Source organism: Pteropus medius, unplaced genomic scaffold (genome assembly GCF_902729225.1).
Source record: "Pteropus medius unplaced genomic scaffold, Ma_sr-lr_union100, whole genome shotgun sequence".
Classification (NCBI taxonomy): domain Eukaryota; kingdom Metazoa; phylum Chordata; class Mammalia; order Chiroptera; family Pteropodidae; genus Pteropus; species Pteropus medius.
The window spans coordinates 9560922-9577362 of NW_024342474.1; the positions used below are offsets into that span (position 1 = coordinate 9560922).

The 16441-nt window shown below is 33.9% G+C and overlaps 1 protein-coding gene and 1 pseudogene across 2 annotated transcripts in view; both read left to right on the plus strand.

Moving 5' to 3' along the window:
• The window catches only part of NUP107 (nucleoporin 107), a 35731-nt gene that overhangs the window by 5119 nt on the left and 14171 nt on the right, over positions 1-16441 (plus strand). For both annotated transcript variants that reach the window (XM_039865960.1, XM_039865958.1), the window contains exons 5-12: positions 595-739; positions 3742-3845; positions 4589-4716; positions 5387-5435; positions 10308-10379; positions 10767-10855; positions 12571-12649; positions 14191-14304. In XM_039865960.1, coding sequence (XP_039721894.1) covers positions 595-739; positions 3742-3845; positions 4589-4716; positions 5387-5435; positions 10308-10379; positions 10767-10855; positions 12571-12649; positions 14191-14304 — 780 coding nt within the window. The remainder of the gene's footprint in view (positions 1-594; positions 740-3741; positions 3846-4588; positions 4717-5386; positions 5436-10307; positions 10380-10766; positions 10856-12570; positions 12650-14190; positions 14305-16441) is intronic.
• On the plus strand, positions 7675-7793 carry LOC120605106 (uncharacterized; annotated as a pseudogene).

Consider the following 16441-nt stretch of genomic DNA (forward strand, 5'->3'; position numbering starts at 1 on the left):
TCTGGGGTATGTGCCTATGCTGTTAGCACCTCTAACCCCTGTATTCATACAGACTAATTCCTTTATAATTTCATACATTTTATATTTTTTATTATATATTTTATTAAGTGTTGACATTTTCTCAGTTCTGTCAAATGTTTTTAAATTGTTTGGTTCAAATCAGGAACCAAATAAGATCAACACATTACATTTGCTTGATATGTCTAAGTCTTTTAATCTGTTAAGTTCTGCATTTGTTTTTTTAATTGCCATTTATTTGTTAAAGAAACTTGGACACTTGTCTAGTATAATTTCCCCAAAGTAAAAAATTAATGTTAACTTAGAACAGTAGGACTTTCTTACTTACCTATTATTATTAGCCTAAATGTTACAAAATAAAATCTTTATTGACTTTTCGTTTTAATTAAGGAGTAGAACAAAGAAGAAAACAAGCAAAAAAAGCCACACTTTCCTTAAGAAAATAGCCCCTGTGGTTATCTCTTGAAAATGAAAAACACATACATAAGATTTTAAAAAATTTAACAGTGTTAATGTCTTTATTCACTCAATGGCAGTAGCTTTATTCCTTTTCTCTGTCTTCTCTTTTTTTATAAGGTAACTAATCTGGATGACAATAACTGGGCTGCTGCATTCTCAGCACAGCGTTCAGGGCTGTTCACGAACACAGAGCCCCATGGTGTAACAGAGGACGTAACTCTCAGTGCTGTTATGTTAAGGGAGGATGATCCTGGAGAAGCTGGTAAAATGACTTTGAGCTTCGTTTGTAACAAAGTAGATTGTCACTTTACTAAGGTCAAAGAAACTGTCCCCTCCTACTTCTGGGTGTCATCACTAAATTTTTTTTTTGTTAAGCTAATTGGTTATGGGAATGGCTAAGCCGTTTGATATAGTAGCCTATAAGGTTGAGAACTTCCCCCTTAGTTCTCATTTGGAGCTGCATCTTGCCATTTTATCCTTCAGTGTAACTAGCAGCCTGTTAGGTTATTAGACAAGTCTTTAATAATTTTATTCTTTTTATATTTGTGCTGTTAAAAGAGCTGCTCTTTTTCTTTTGGTTTAGTTTTTATCTAACACTGTGGACATGTTTTGTTTTGGCCCAGATGCGGATGCTATGTTTTCAAATAGTACTGTGATCTTTCTGGTTTTAAGTTGGTTATTACCATTCTCTTTTGGAAAAAAAAAATTTTTGATTTTGGTGTCTCTGTACCTACACATTATTACATAGGTCCTTCATCATTTCTTATTTTCATAAGCTAACATATATGAGTGCTATATATATTTGGAGATTAATTCCTTGTCAGATATAGGGTTTGGAAGTATTTTCTCTCATTCCATAGGTTGCCTTTCATTCTGTTGATTGTTTCTATTGCTGTGCAGAACTTTTAGTTTGATATAGTACCACTCATTGATTTTTGCTTTTGTTTCTTATACATTTGTTGTCATATCCAAAAAATTATTGATAGGAATGTAGTTGTTACCTGTCTTTATTCCCGTTTTTCATACATGTTTTTTTTTCTTAAAGAAGTCTCTCCAACATTTCCTGTAATTCTGGCTTGGTGGTGATTAATTCCTATAGTTTATTTTTGTTTGGGAAACTCTTTATCTGTCCTTCAACTCTAATTGATAGATTGCTGGATAAATTATTCTTGGTTGTATATCCTGGTCTTCATTCTTTCGAATATTTTTGCCAGGCTCTTCTGCCCTGCATAGTCTCTCTTGAGAAATCAGCTGCCAGTCGTATGGGTGTTCCCTTATATGTAATTATTTGTTTTTCTCTTGCTGCTTTTAAATTTTTTTTCTTTGTATTTAACCTTTGGCATTTTAATTATGATGATATGTCTTGGTGTGGGCCTCTTTGGATCCCTAATTTTTGAAATCCTCTGAGCTTCTTGGGGTTTTATGTCCATTTTTTTCACCAGGTTAGGGAAGTTTTCCATCATTATTTCTTCAAACAGCTGTTCAACATCTTGATTTTCTTCACTTACGCCGATCAGACGAATATTTGGAGCCTTAATAGTGTCCCATATCCTCCTTAAATCATTTTTATAGTCTTGGCCTCTTTTTTCTTGCCATTATGTGTGAGTGTCTTGATTGGCTTTCCTGTCCTCTAGATAAGGCATGTGATCCCCTTTATTCACTTTGTTTATTCCTTTGTTTATTCCATTTAATATATTTCTCATCTCAGATAATGTGTTCTCCATTTCAGACTGGTTCCCTCTTATAATCTCCATCTCCATTTTTATCTCTTTGTTGGAGTTCTCTACATTTCCCAAAAGTTCATTGAGCATCTTTATAACCAGTGTTTTGAACTCTGCATCTGTTAGATTGTTTGACTCCGTTATATCTGGATCTCTGTTCTATTCTGTCCTATGGTTTCTGCTTCTTTATCTTCTCGTTTTGGCTGCCTTTCTGTGTCTGTTTCTATGTACTAAGCAAAGCTCCTAAGTCTTCTGGTCTTATTAGTGTGGATTTATGAAGTAGGTATCCAGTGGCACCTGAGAGGAGTTCAGCTGCAGGCCAAATTTAGTCCAAGCCTCTGCCCCTTCGGGGCCACCTGTTAAGATTCAGCAAGCAATCCACAGATGCTGTGCTTATAGTTGCCTCATAAGGCCACACCAGAAACGGAGGCCAGCTGCCTCCAGTGTGTGTCTAGGCGCTGCTCAGCAAAGTGCATCTGAATTGCTGAGGATATACTTGGATATGGCTTGGGTAGGGCCGGGGTTGGGGGAGGCAGAGTTTCAGGGAATCCTCTGGGCGGAGCGACCTCTGTTAATGAGTTTGATGACGTCATTGCTATGGCAGCACTGTGTCCGTGCACTAGGCGGGGGGAGGGCTCAACAGGGAACAATGGATACAGCTGGCACTTCTGTATCAAACGAGTCTTGCCTCCACCTTTACTCCAACAATATCTCCCTGTAAGTCCCTTGTGCCCCCTGTGCGCAGCCAAACAGGCACTGGTGCTCAGAGTGAGCAGGTCCGTCACAGCAAAAATCTGCTCGCGGACACGGCCCTTTTAAGAGGCATCTGCTGCTGCTGCAGCCTCCGTCTTACTTAGCTGCTCGGGAGAGGGCAGCCCTGCATCCTCACTCTGTCCTACTTTCTGCCGTTTCAGGGTGCTTTCTTGGATTTCTCCCTAGTTGTATGGCTTGTTCATCTAGATCCCAGGTGATTTTTCCTTGCTGCTGCTCCTTGTTTCCGTCATAACTTTGATTTGGTCGCCAGAGGGATGAACAGAGCCTCTATCATCTTTGCCATTTTTTCCCCATTGAGTATTCTTGACTCCCTTGTCAAATACTAGTTGACCATGTATGTGGGAGTTGATTTCTGGAGTCTCTATTCTGTTGGTCTGTGTATCTGTTTTTATGTGAGTACTGTACTGTTTTGCTTACTATAGCTTTGTAGTATATTTTGAAATCAGGAAGTGTGATGCCTTTAGTTTTGTTCTTTCTCTGGATTGCTTTGGCTATCCTGAGTTTCAGTTTTGCAAGCTGTAAAGAGTTCTATGAATGGGTAGTGCTAATGGTAGCACAACAGTGTAAATACACTTACTGCCAGTGAACTGTACACTTAAAAATTATTACAATGGTAAATTTTGTAATGTGTATTTTATCACAAGTATATTTTTTGAAAAAATACAGCAGTTAAAAAGGACTCATAGCTATGCTTTTAAGTTTTCAAACAATTACTCAGAAATATGTCACTTAATGATTTTTGTCCCTTTTCTTTTTAATGTTGTTCTAGCATCCATGAGTATGTTTTCTGATTTCCTGCAGTCTTTTTTGAAGCACTCTTCAACTACAGTTTTTGACCTTATAGAAGAGTATGAAAACATTTGTAGTGGTCAGGTAAGTTAATTCACTCCATTTTTGGTCAAATTTCAGTACTCTTAGTTTTTTTTTAAACAGCATCAACCTGTGAATTTCCATACTGTATTTAGGGGAGATGTATTAATTTCCTTTGATAAGAGGAGATACTAATCAGAATGTTCGAGAAAGGTTTATTTTACCGTGGATCCTTAAACCTCCTGATAAACAACTTTGTGTTTCTAGGGAGAACATCCATACCTTTCATTAGATCTTCACATGTGTCTCAGTCCCAAAAAGGTTAAGAACTACTGCTTTAAAACAAGGAACGACTTTGAAGTTTGGCTTAGAAATGATGTTTTGGTGTCAATTTTAGGAGAATATTTTTCAGGCATAATTTGAATATGTCTTATTTTTAATTTTCATTGGTACTCCGTTGGTTCATGTTGTGATTCTGTCAGGTATGGGTTAGATTTAGCTTATCTTCTGAGTAGATACACAGGGAGAAAAAAATGTACCCAGGGCTGTTATTGTTGACTCTGAAATCTAGAATATGTTAAATTTTTACATATGTACACACATAAACACACATTACTTCAAATTAAGGCCATTTCTAGTGGGAATATTATATTACATTCAGTAATAAAACAGTAGATAGGCAGGAAAAATTTATGAAATAAATATGTACAATACATATAATTAGTTTTAGCCCAGCGTATTTGCAAAATACAAAGTTGTTACTCAGAATTATAGAAAACCTCCTTACCGCTGTGTTTGTAATTCAGGTGAATATACTGAGTAAAATAGTGAGCCGAGCAACACCTGGACTTCAGAAGTTCTCAAAAACAGCCAGTATGCTCTGGCTTCTTCAGCAGGAGATGGTCACGTGGAGGCTGCTGGCTTCTTTGTATAGGTAAAGTTGTATAGGAGTCATAAGTGAAACAAACAAAGTAACAAACTAACAGGCAAAATAAAAAAGTAAGATATATTTGGAAATAGTTTCTTCTTCTGTTTTTGATATTTATCATTTCTAATGCCTTAATTGTCAGGAGTGAGTTAGGGAGAAGAGGAATATCAGGTCATAAAGCTGGTAGTGGCCAAAAATTGGATATGTATAAAGATTTAAGGAAAGTGCTAAAATACTGCAATACTTAGAAGAAGATAGGTTAAAGAAAAGAACTAAAAGATAGAATTTTGTAATGTGCAAGTATGAAAGCAGTTAACCAAATTTTCCTTCTCTCAGATGCTAAGTGGTTTTGATTCTTATTCTGTTGCTCTCTTTCTTGAAAGAAAATCATTATTTTTGCCATGCAAAAACTTTATATTAAAAAGTTAGATGTATACATTAGCAGGTAGCTGTTAAAGACTTTGTAGTGTGTATTTTTAATAAGTATAAGTTTTGTTTGGGTGCCAGTGTCAGACACAGAAGGCATTTACCACTATATCTTGTTTTTAAAGCATGATGGCTAAGTTAATTGAAACTCATTTTTTAGAATGTAGGTTTGTGATGTATGTAGCTTAAAAGGTAATTTTATATATTTATGTGAAATAAGACTTTTTTATTTTGTGTTATTTCTCTCCAGAGACAGGATACAGTCTGCCTTAGAAGATGAAAATATGTTTGCAGTTACTGTAAGTTTTATGTTAATTTCTTTCCTTTACAAATGCTTAAAAATTAAAATGTTTTTAGTAGTTGAATTTGATTTTTGATCCTCTATCATGACTTTCTTCATTTAAAAAATTTTTGCAAATAAATAAAAGATACAATAAACTATAAAATATTCAAAGATTGATTTGTATTATAGAGTAGAAGTTAAAAGTCCTCTTTATTGCTCTTATTGTTCAGTCTAACAATAGTATGTTATATCCTACCAGACATTTTTCTGTGCATGTTTACATATACATATACACACACATAGTTTGTTTTTTCATTGTCGTTTTGAGGGTTATTTTTAAAGAGAAAATGAGAATATCAATGTGAAATGCATGGTTAAACCTTGGAAAGAACAACTGTGGTAGTCTAGAGAGCTCTACCTTCAGATAGAGGGCCCTCAAAGGTGAAGATGGGTATGCTTCACTGTCTTCTAAATCAAACATTGAACTTCTAGGAAATTTAAGGGGTTGTCCCTCAGGCCATTCAGCCAAAGCTTGGGGGTTTATATTTTATGCTATCTGGGTAAAGTGTTGCAGGATTCAGTGACTTGGTTCCTAGCAAGGATGTTAGTCAAGTTGTTAAACTGTGCAGACTCCTCATAGAGACTCCAAGCAAAGAGAAGATAGAGCCTAAAAGGAAAGAGTCCCCTGGCTCTATCTCATTCTATAAATGGTCTCCCCATATTTTTCTTTCTTCCTCCTAGCAGACTCTGGAGAACACAGCGACTTTGCCACCCTTCAAGAGCCTGCACTTTATTTTTATTCTGTTATGATTCTATTCTGTTCCGTTCTGTCCTGTCCTTTCAAGCACGGTAACTCCAGCCTGTTAAAAGCCAAACCCAATTTTATCTTTCACTGGACAGCACTATAGCCAGCTTTCCAAGGAACCTGAACATTTTCTAAACCAGCACTTCTCAAGTTATTCTATGCACATGAGTCACCTGGGATCTTGTTAAAATGTAGATTCTGATTGAGTAGGTCAGAATCTGATTGAGTAGGTCTGGGGTGGTGCCTAAGTTTTGCATTTTTAACAAGCTCTGAGTTGATGCTGATGTTGTTGGTCTGTATACTACACTTTGAGTAGTAAGGGTCTAGACCAGGCGTCCCCAACCTCAGGGCCACGGACCGCTGCTGATCCATGGCCCCTTAACCAGGTTGCACAGCATGAGATGAGCAGGAGGTGAACAGCAGGCAAGCGAGCAAAACTTCATCTGTATTTGCAGCCGCTCTCCAGTGTTGGCATCACCACCTCAGCTCCACCTCAGATCATCAAGCATTAGATTCTCATAGGAGCACCACTCCTTGGTGCCAGAAAGGTTGGAGATCGCCGGTCTAGACCCTGGTCTCTGCCACATCATCAAAATTTAATCCATCATCAAGTCTTGTTGGCTCTTCAGTCCCAACTCTGACCACTCATCTGTTTGTATTGCTACCACTTTAGCCAAAGTCGCCATCATTTTTTGCAGGGATTGTGGCAGTAGATTTCATCTAGTCTCCTTACTCTATACACACATAATGTTTGTGTTTTTTAACATGTAGTATGATTTCATTTATACATTTATACTGAGTTTTTTATTCAATATTTCTTAGTTTTTTTTAATGTCAATTTACTAAGTTTACCTTATTTTTTCATAGTATACTAGAGCATAAATGTACCATAATTTTTTAGACATTCAGCTAGACATATTTAGGTTGTTTCTAGTATTTTTGCTGTAGTAATCAATATTGCAATGAACATTGTTCTTCATACTTACCTGTGTATTCAAGTATTTCCTATATTTCTGGAAGTGAAATTGTTGGGTCAAAGTTTGGTAGAGACTGTTATATTACCTTCCTAATGGATTGTACTATTTTACGCTCTCACAGTATATGAAAATGTTTACTCCGATATCAGTCATTTGAATTTGCCAATTGGAGGGAAGATAACTTATTGTTTTCATATGCCTATCATTGATCATTAGTGAAGTAGAGTGTTTTTCATTCTTAAGCATTTATATTATATGAATTTTGTGTTCATATCTCTTGCTCATTTTCCTATTAATTCCTCATGTGTTAAAGATAATCCCTTTTCTATCACTTGTCTTTCAACTTTGTTTAAGGGATCTTTTTAAAGCAGACATTTCTATATCTAACTGATCACATTTGTCATGTTTTCCTTTGTCATTCACTATCTTCTATCTTAAGGAAGGCCTTTTCTACCTATTTAAAAAATATTCTCATCTACAGCAATGCTACCCTGAACAAGCCCGATCCTGTCTGATCTTGGAAGCTAAGCAGGGTCAGGCCTAGTTAGTACTTGGATGAGAGACTGCCTAGGAGGACCAGGTGCTGTAGGTGTAAAAAATAAAAAAATAAGAGATTGTAAGCTGATAAGGTCCTTTGCAATCTGTGAGGTCAACCAAGGGTTGCCTTGCCTAAAATATGTGTATGTATATATATATATATATATATACACACACACACATATTCTCCAGTGTTTTCTTCTAAATCTAAATCATAATAAGCTCTTAAATTCATCTGGAGTGAGTTTGTCTATGAAGGAAACAAGAAAATTAACTTTTTTCATATATCCATTTATCCCAACACCATTTATCATATCATACTTATACACCATTTATCATATCTTCTTTGTTTTATTGATTGATTCATTTGAAAGCCAGTACTACACAACTGAGTCACTTTAGCTCAGAAGTTTTGATATCTTGTAGGGTTATTCTCCCTCTTCATTTTAAAAAGAAAAGTTTTGGCTATTTTTGCATACATTTTTTCCAGATGAACTTTACAGTTTCTATTTTTTAAAAGTCCATGTGGATATTTATTGAAATAATATTGAATTTTTAAATTAGTTTAATGAGAAATGACATTTTTATCATGTTAATTTTCCTGTTTATGATCATGGCATATCTCCACATTTATTTAGATCTTTTAGAGTGTATATAGATTTGTGCTATTTATAGAATTCTATGTAAATCCAATTGTGAATGGATTCTCTTTCTTACATTTTGTAATTAGTTACTACTATCAAATAGAATGTTAGTGATTTATGTGTAAAGCTCACATTTGGCCATATTTGGGAACTCTTTTATTAGCTCCAGTAAGCTTTTCATTGATTTTATCAAGTTTTCTATTTTGGCAATAATCTACAAATAGTGAGTTTTCCTTAACCCTTTCTAATCTCTTACTTTTTTACCTTTTTTTAATTGAGTAGGAGCACCCATACAATTATATCAGTAATAGTAGGCATTCTTTTCACGTCCCTGACTTTTGTTAAGAATGCTTTTGTTTTACTGCAGATTAAGGATTTTTTTTTCCCTCCTAACTAGCTAAGAGTTGGGATGCAGTCAGTTTTTTTTTTTTTTTAGCTTTTGTTGATATCTGCTTTTATTTATTAATGTAATAGCTTGCATTAACAGTTTTCCTAACGTTGAATTATCTGAGTCATGATAGAATAAACTGAGTCATGATATATTCCTAAATTACTACTAAATTTTCTTAGCTAATAATTCAAACATATTTTCTTTTTTGTGTGTGACATACTCTCATCCAGTTTTGGTATCTGGAATTGTGCTAGCTCTCCAGAACAAGTTCATAAATCTTCTATCATTTTTTTGTGCTCTGTGTGAAGACTTTAGGAATTACCTATTCTTTGAAGGCTTGAATGAAAATATGCCTTTAAAACCATAGAGACCAGATGCTCTTTTAGGGTTTAATTACTTTTCGTTTTCTGATTACAAAAGTAATTCATGTTTGAAGTAATCATAATGAAAAAAGGAGAAAAGTATAATTTTTATAATAAGTTATTTCAGCCACATATGTCTGTTAATGTGCTTTTTTAGCTAAAATATTTTTTACTATCTTTTAATTTATTCTACAAATACTTATTCCAACCAAGTGATAGCTACATCTAGAAAGATTATTCATCTTATATTTGGCTATTTATTAATCTTACTTTTTAGTTTTAATAATTCTCCATTAATTGTCTTGGTTTTCTGGTGGGTGGGTCCTATTATCTACAAATAGTGACAACTTTTGACTCCTTTTTCATACTGATTACTACTTAGTTTTTTTTCTCTAGTTTTATATGTAAGCTAGAACTTTTAAAGTAAAGTTAATAATTATAGGAATTCTTATTCTTTTTACTTTCTGGACTTTAAAAGGAGTGTCTTTCTTTATAATTAAGTGTAATATTTGCTATAGGTTTCAGCTAGATAATCTATTAGCAAACTATTCTATTTGTAATTTGTAAAGATATCTTTATCAAATGACATTTTGTCATCTGTTCAGATGTTCATGTGGCTTTTCTTGAACCCATGAATAAGATAGATTAATAGATTAGATTAACACATATTATCCTTTTACTGTACTGCTTAATATTACTTGCTAATAATTTTGTCAAGTTGTCTTTTAAAGTCAGTCTTAAGAACCTTAGATTGTTGAGTTTTATCACCTATCAACTTCTTTTATGTAGAATAAAAAGATGTTTTTAAATGTTAGTTTTATAATATGTCATGTGGCTGCATCCATCCCTTTATTATGATTTTTTTTGTTTGTTTCATTTTGTGTTTTCTTTTTTCCTAAAACAATATCTCTGCAGAAAACAGAATTTTTAAATTCAAACTGTACCCAAAGAAATAAAATGTCAAGTAAAAGCAGCCACAAATTGATCTAGCAGTTTGAAATTTATTTATAAAATTTTTTCATAGTTGAATATAGTGATTTTCTGTGTGGTAAAATGTTTGTGGGTGATTAAATATACTTCATTTTAGATTTGCTTTTACTATTCTGTTGAAATAATATTCTTAGAGTATCTTCTTTCTTTCCTTTAAATATATATACATATATTTTAAATAGGCTCTTAATGCTAGTGAAAAAGCAGTTGTGGAAACATTATTTCAGAGAGATTCACTTGTCCGACAAAGTCAGGTATGATTAAAATTTTTAAATATTTTTTAATGAAACATAGAAAGAAAAGATAAATACCATAAAAGAACTGAAGTTGTTTTACTTTAAAACTTTCTTAATTTTTTTGATCTTTTTATTTGTAATTAGAAGGAATTAAGAACCTGTTCTTTGATTTTCAAATAATAGCCCTAGTATTTCCAGGAATGTTAAAAACCATATTATTCCTATTGAAAATTTTATTCTTTTGCCATAATATTTATGTATCTTAAAAAAATAAAAATAGTGGTTGGAAAAATTGTTACTTGGTATTTTTGAATCAGAAACCTTTTTTGAAATTAAAGTACATCATCAAATAAAATACCAATGGATATTGTAGTTAATAAGCTCTCTCTTTTTTTTCTTTCTTAGCTGGTAGTAGATTGGTTAGAAAGCATTGCCAAAGATGAGATTGGGGATTTTTCTGATAATATCGAGTTTTATGCAAAATCGGTATATTGGTAAGTCACTAAACTTTTGTTCTTAAAAACACTTAACATTGGTTTTGTTTATTCATTTCAGCAAACACTTATTCACTTCTTACTAATTCAGTCTGTGAGCAAAACACATAAAAAACCCTGCCTTTATCGACTTTATAATTGTTTAAGAGAGTAAGAAAGCAAAGAACCAAATAAATTTCCTGTTGGGTATTAGGAGCTTTGAAAAAAAAAGACTCAAAGCGTTGTTGGATAAAGGATGATAAAGAGGGGGGTACCACTTTAAGTAAAAGAGGTGATCAAGGAAGGCTCTGTCTAAGTAACAGGTAGTAAGAGTAAGAAGCGTTTAGGAAATAGAAAAAGCAAACCATGCAGAAATCCGGGGACAAGCATTGAGTAAGAACAGAAACAGCAGACCCTGAGAAGGTAAAGTATTTGCAAAAGGAGTCCAGTGCAAACACAGCAGAGAAAAGAATGATAGGAAATGAGATTGAAGAGAGCCAGCTCACATAGGACTTTCACAGGCAGGCCAAGGTAAAGATTTGGGACTTTATTCTAAATGGATGGGAAACCTTGAGAATAAAAGAATGACATGGTCTGATTCATATTTTCAAACAATCACTTTGCTATATTTTCTTAATAATCATAATTTGATCAAGAAGATACTGAGCCATGTTTCTACTTGTGATTTTTAAAAAATTTCTCTTCTCTATATCCTTTAATACTTCTAAATTATTGTAGGACCTTGAAAGCAGAAAGCACTCCTAGGTTAAAAGGACAATTTATTTTAAGACTTGGAGAAAAAGTTCAGATTGCCTTTGAGTTCAGTAACATTGTATATGTTCAAAGCCTATAAGTCAATTATGTATTTTCTCTAGCTAATTAGGAAATTAGCGCAACTGGTTTTTTGTTTAAATCTTGAGTACTGATTTTTCGAAGCAAATTTTTTTCATTTTCAGAAAAAAATAATTTTTTTAAGTTAAAATGCCTTAAGATTTTTGCAAGTTTTTTATGACTTAGTCTCCTTTTCTTAGTAATTAATGGAACAGAGTGGAGAACCCCCAAATAGGCCCACACTTATATGGTCATTTGGTTTTCAACAAAAGTGTCAGAGCAATCCAATGAGGAAAGGAATGTCTTTTCAATAAACCGCAGAAAAAACCAATATCTATGTGAAAAAGATTAACCTCAATACTTCTCTTGTGTCACATACCCAACAGTTAATTCAAGATGGATCATAGTCCTCAATGTAAAAACTAAAATCGTAAAACTTTTAGAGGAAATCATAGGAGGACATCTTTATGACTTGGGGATAGGCAAGTGTTTTTTTTCCCAAGGTCACAGAAAACAATAATCGGGACAGAAATTTGACTTCATCAAAATTAAAAACTTATTAAAAGACATCATTGAGAAATGAATTGATGGAGAGCTGCAGATTGGAAGAAACATATAGAACCCATAGCTCATAAAGAACTACAAATCAGTAATAAAAGATAAAGCAATAAAAAGTATAAAGATTTGAATAGATACCTCACAAAACGTAGATGAATGGCCAGTAAGGACACAAAAATGTGCTCAAAATCGTAGTCGTTTGTGCTAAAATGAAAAATGCCTTTTAAAACTTAGCATTTTTTCATGTTTTTTTCTGAGTTTGTACTCTTTCTTACTTTGACTTGATTTATTTTTTAAATAGAACTGTTAAAGTTTCTCCTTTAAAAGAAGTTCTACCTTTTTTTCAGGGAAAATACTCTGCATACCTTGAAACAGCGACAGCTATCTTCTTATATAGGAAGTGTCCGTCCTCTTGTCACCGAATTGGTAAATGTTCTTTGAAATGAAAGTTATCTTAGGTGATTTTTTTTTAAAGACTGAGAACTTTTCTTCTCTTGGATCCTTGTTTTCATTTCCTAAAGGTTTGCAACATACTCTTCAACTCTGAGTTGAATTTGAATTTGATGGAGTGTATTTAAACATATCTGTGACCTATGATGTGAATTTTAAAAGAAGGTGTAGAAAGTGTTCCTGATTTGTCATCATTAAAGACAAAATAATTTTGATCTTATCACAAGTTTGATTCTTTAAGATGGTGACCTATGAAAGCTCTTCTATGTTGAAAGCAGGAAAAAAAATAAAGCTTCATGAATTAGCTTGAATTTAGAAAGGTCATTCTAGAAATCGAGTAATGGGAATAACTGGATTTGAAAAGAACAGGAGTCTGTAAAAATAAAGAGAAGAGCTTTGTGACAGGTGGCAGCTTGTGAATTAAATGTTTATCATGAACAGTGGGAGAAATAAGTAACAATTGAAAAAATTGATAAAATTCCATTTGGTAACAAAAGTGGTTTTTGATTAAAATTGTTTGTAAACTACTGGAAGAGCTTGAAATAAATCATAGCTAAATTACCCAGTAGCAAGCAACTGAAAATCATTTCCTCTTCACATCTGGAAAAAAAAAAGAGACCATGTTCCAAAATTGAATGATTGTATCTGTCTACAAAATAATTGTGAAGATAGCCTATTGATCTACTGTTCATTCCATTTTATGGATTGGTAATTGTATTACCGTACAGTAACATTTGGAATAAGAATTATGTCCTTTCCTAAGCCCCATTAAAATAGTTTTTCATTTGAAATACAACATGCAGATTATGTGTGCTGTTTGTGGGAAAGTGAGGACAGTTTGTTCTCCCAAATGTTTAAAGCATGCTTCTTTCTATCTGTGAAAGGTAGTAGGTAGGAATCACTATTTTGTTTTGTCTTTTTTGGGGGGGTGGGTAGGTAAGAGGGATATTGGAAATCCTTTTTTAAAAAATTTTATTGGGCATTGCTGTGTTTTATATAGCATTAACCCCATTATGGGCTCTCGTAGTACCAACTAAGGTCCCCTCAAAGTACCAACTAAGCACTTTCTACTCACAGAATAAATTGAGATTCCTTTAGTTTCTCCTGTATACTCATTTCCATGTAGGCCTGATTCTGTTTAGAATTATCTCGGCCATGTGGTTGGTATAATAGGGTAAAAATTAAGTCATCTTGAATTATGAGTAGCATTTCTAGAGTTATCTGGCTGGGTTGTGCTAGTGGTGTTTCCATATTTCCTGACTGAGGCATGTACCTTCCCTTCCCACCCCTTCCCGCCCCGCGCCTGGCTTGTACCTTTGTGGGCCAAGAGTCTGTTTTGAATAGCAGTGGGCAGTTGTGTGGCTATTTGGAACACTTGGGACACTTTCATTCTCTTTGTTAATTAACTAAATTATAAATGAATCTTTTCCAGTAATAAACACAAGAGATTTACCATCTCTTGATAATGTTTAAATGTATGTGGGTACAAAAGATTTATAGGTGGGCTTTTTTTACAGGACCCTGATGCTCCAGTAAGACAGAAAATGCCCCTTGATGATCTGGATAGAGAAGATGAAGTTAGATTACTCAAGTATCTTTTCACTCTCATCCGTGCTGGAATGACAGAAGAGGTAAATCATGTACACCCCGATTGTCCAGTTTTGTGACCACTTAGTATGCCTTCTCAATGCATTAATAATCTCTTTGACAGTATATCTAGATCTGACACTGCTGTTTGAACATTTCCAGTGATAAACACATTGCTGCACAAAGCAATGTCCTCTAGTTTGCAGAACTCTGTTAGAAAATTCTTTATGTGAAGTCAGACTTTGCCTTCCTATATTGTATCGCGTACCCCAGGCATATCCCCATTATTTCTAGTTTTGATTTTAAGAATTGAGAATACGTCTGACCCTAGCTACTCTTTTAGGTGACACGCTTCATGCATTTGAAGACTATAATAGCCTTCAAATTTCTTCCTTTTAATCTCACCTGTTTAAAATGTAGTCTCCTTTGTAATAGTTAAGATCTTGTATGTACAGGCATTCCTTGGAGATATTGTGGGTTCAGTTCCAGAACACTATAATAAAGCAAGTGGTAATCTTTTTGCTGGTGGAGGGTCTTGTCTTCAGTTTGTTAAAAACAAAAAACAAAAAACAGCACATGTGAAGTGCAGTGAAACAAGGTGTGCTTGTAGAGTAGAAGTATCTAATTAGCTTTAACTTACTGGATGGCATTATCGACACCTTACATGCGGTAGTCTGATGTATAGGAACTTTTTCAAGCTTTAGGGGTTATGTTGTACTTCTTTTGCAGAACTCTTGGTGATGTTCTTTTAGATGGAAATATGTTAATTCAAAGTTTTGTTTGTTCTGTGGTATAAACCATTAGCATATATTAAGTAATTTCTTATTGTAGTAAGTCTCAGGTTGTTAAGCGTCATTCTTATTTTTTAATTAAGAAAAGAAATTGATATCACATATTCATTTAGTCAGAAAATATTTAAGTCCCAGCCACTCTGCCAGGTGATGTGCAAGATACTAGGAATTGCAATGGCAAACAGGATATATATTTTTTTTTTAAAAAAATGATTACATTACTGAAGGGCATGAAAAAAACTCTCCAGGTCCCACTATCTTTACATAACCACGGATGGTTGTTTTTTTTGTATTAACTTAGAGCTATTTTTTTTATGTCTCTTTAACATAATTATACATTTGGGGTTTTTTTTCCTTTAACATCTTTATTGAGATATAATTCACATACCATACAATTCACCCATTTAAACTGTACACTTCATTGGTTTTGGTATATTATTAATTTTTAGTTATTAATTATGGCAAAATCTGTATAACAAAATTTTTATTTTAACTATTTTTAAGTGTACATTTCAATGGCATTAATTACATTCACAATGTTGTGAAACTATCACCACTGTTTCCAAAATTTTTTACCACCCCAAACAGAAACTCTGTATCATTATGCAGTAACTCCCCATTTCCTTCTTCCCTCAGCACCTGGTGAATTCTAATCTACTTTCTATCTCTATAAATTTATGTGTTCTAGATATTTCATATAGATGGAATCATGCAATATTTGTCCTTTTGTGCTTGGCTTATTTCACTTGGAATAATGTTTTCAAGGTTCTACATTCAGTTTTTACCCCACCTTTTTTTAGATAGCATATCAAAACATTTTTTCATGTCTCTACATAGCTTTCAATATTTATTTCAAAATTTTTTAAAGCCAGAAATCCAGAATGGTGTTTGAGATATTCTTTAACTGGTTGTTTTAATCAGGTCTTCTAGGTTCAAGAAACCCGACTCTAGTTACTTACAAGGGGGGAATTGATTGGCTCATGAAACAAGGACGTATAGAAGGTTATATCTGGTTTTAAGCAGGAACCAGGGACTCAGGAGATGTCATTAGGATATTCTCTCTTTCCCAAGCTCTTGGCTCTGCCCTCCTCTTCTCTGGCTTCATTTTCAAGAAGCCACTCCTCCTATCTGTAATGGCCACCAGCAGTTTATATCTTCCTGCTAGCTAGCAATCCTCAGCAAAAAGAATGTATCTCTTTCTTGGTATCTTCTGCAAGAGCCCTGGGGGTGATTCTTGTTAGATCACATTCATAACCCTAAAGTTTAGAGATAGGATTAGACTTACCCAAACCATATGAACTAAGAATGGGGAAGAGATGGTTCCTAAAGAGGTCATGGAACAACAAAACATATGTGTCTTCCTGGTATATCAAGCTCATCTGATTGGCCG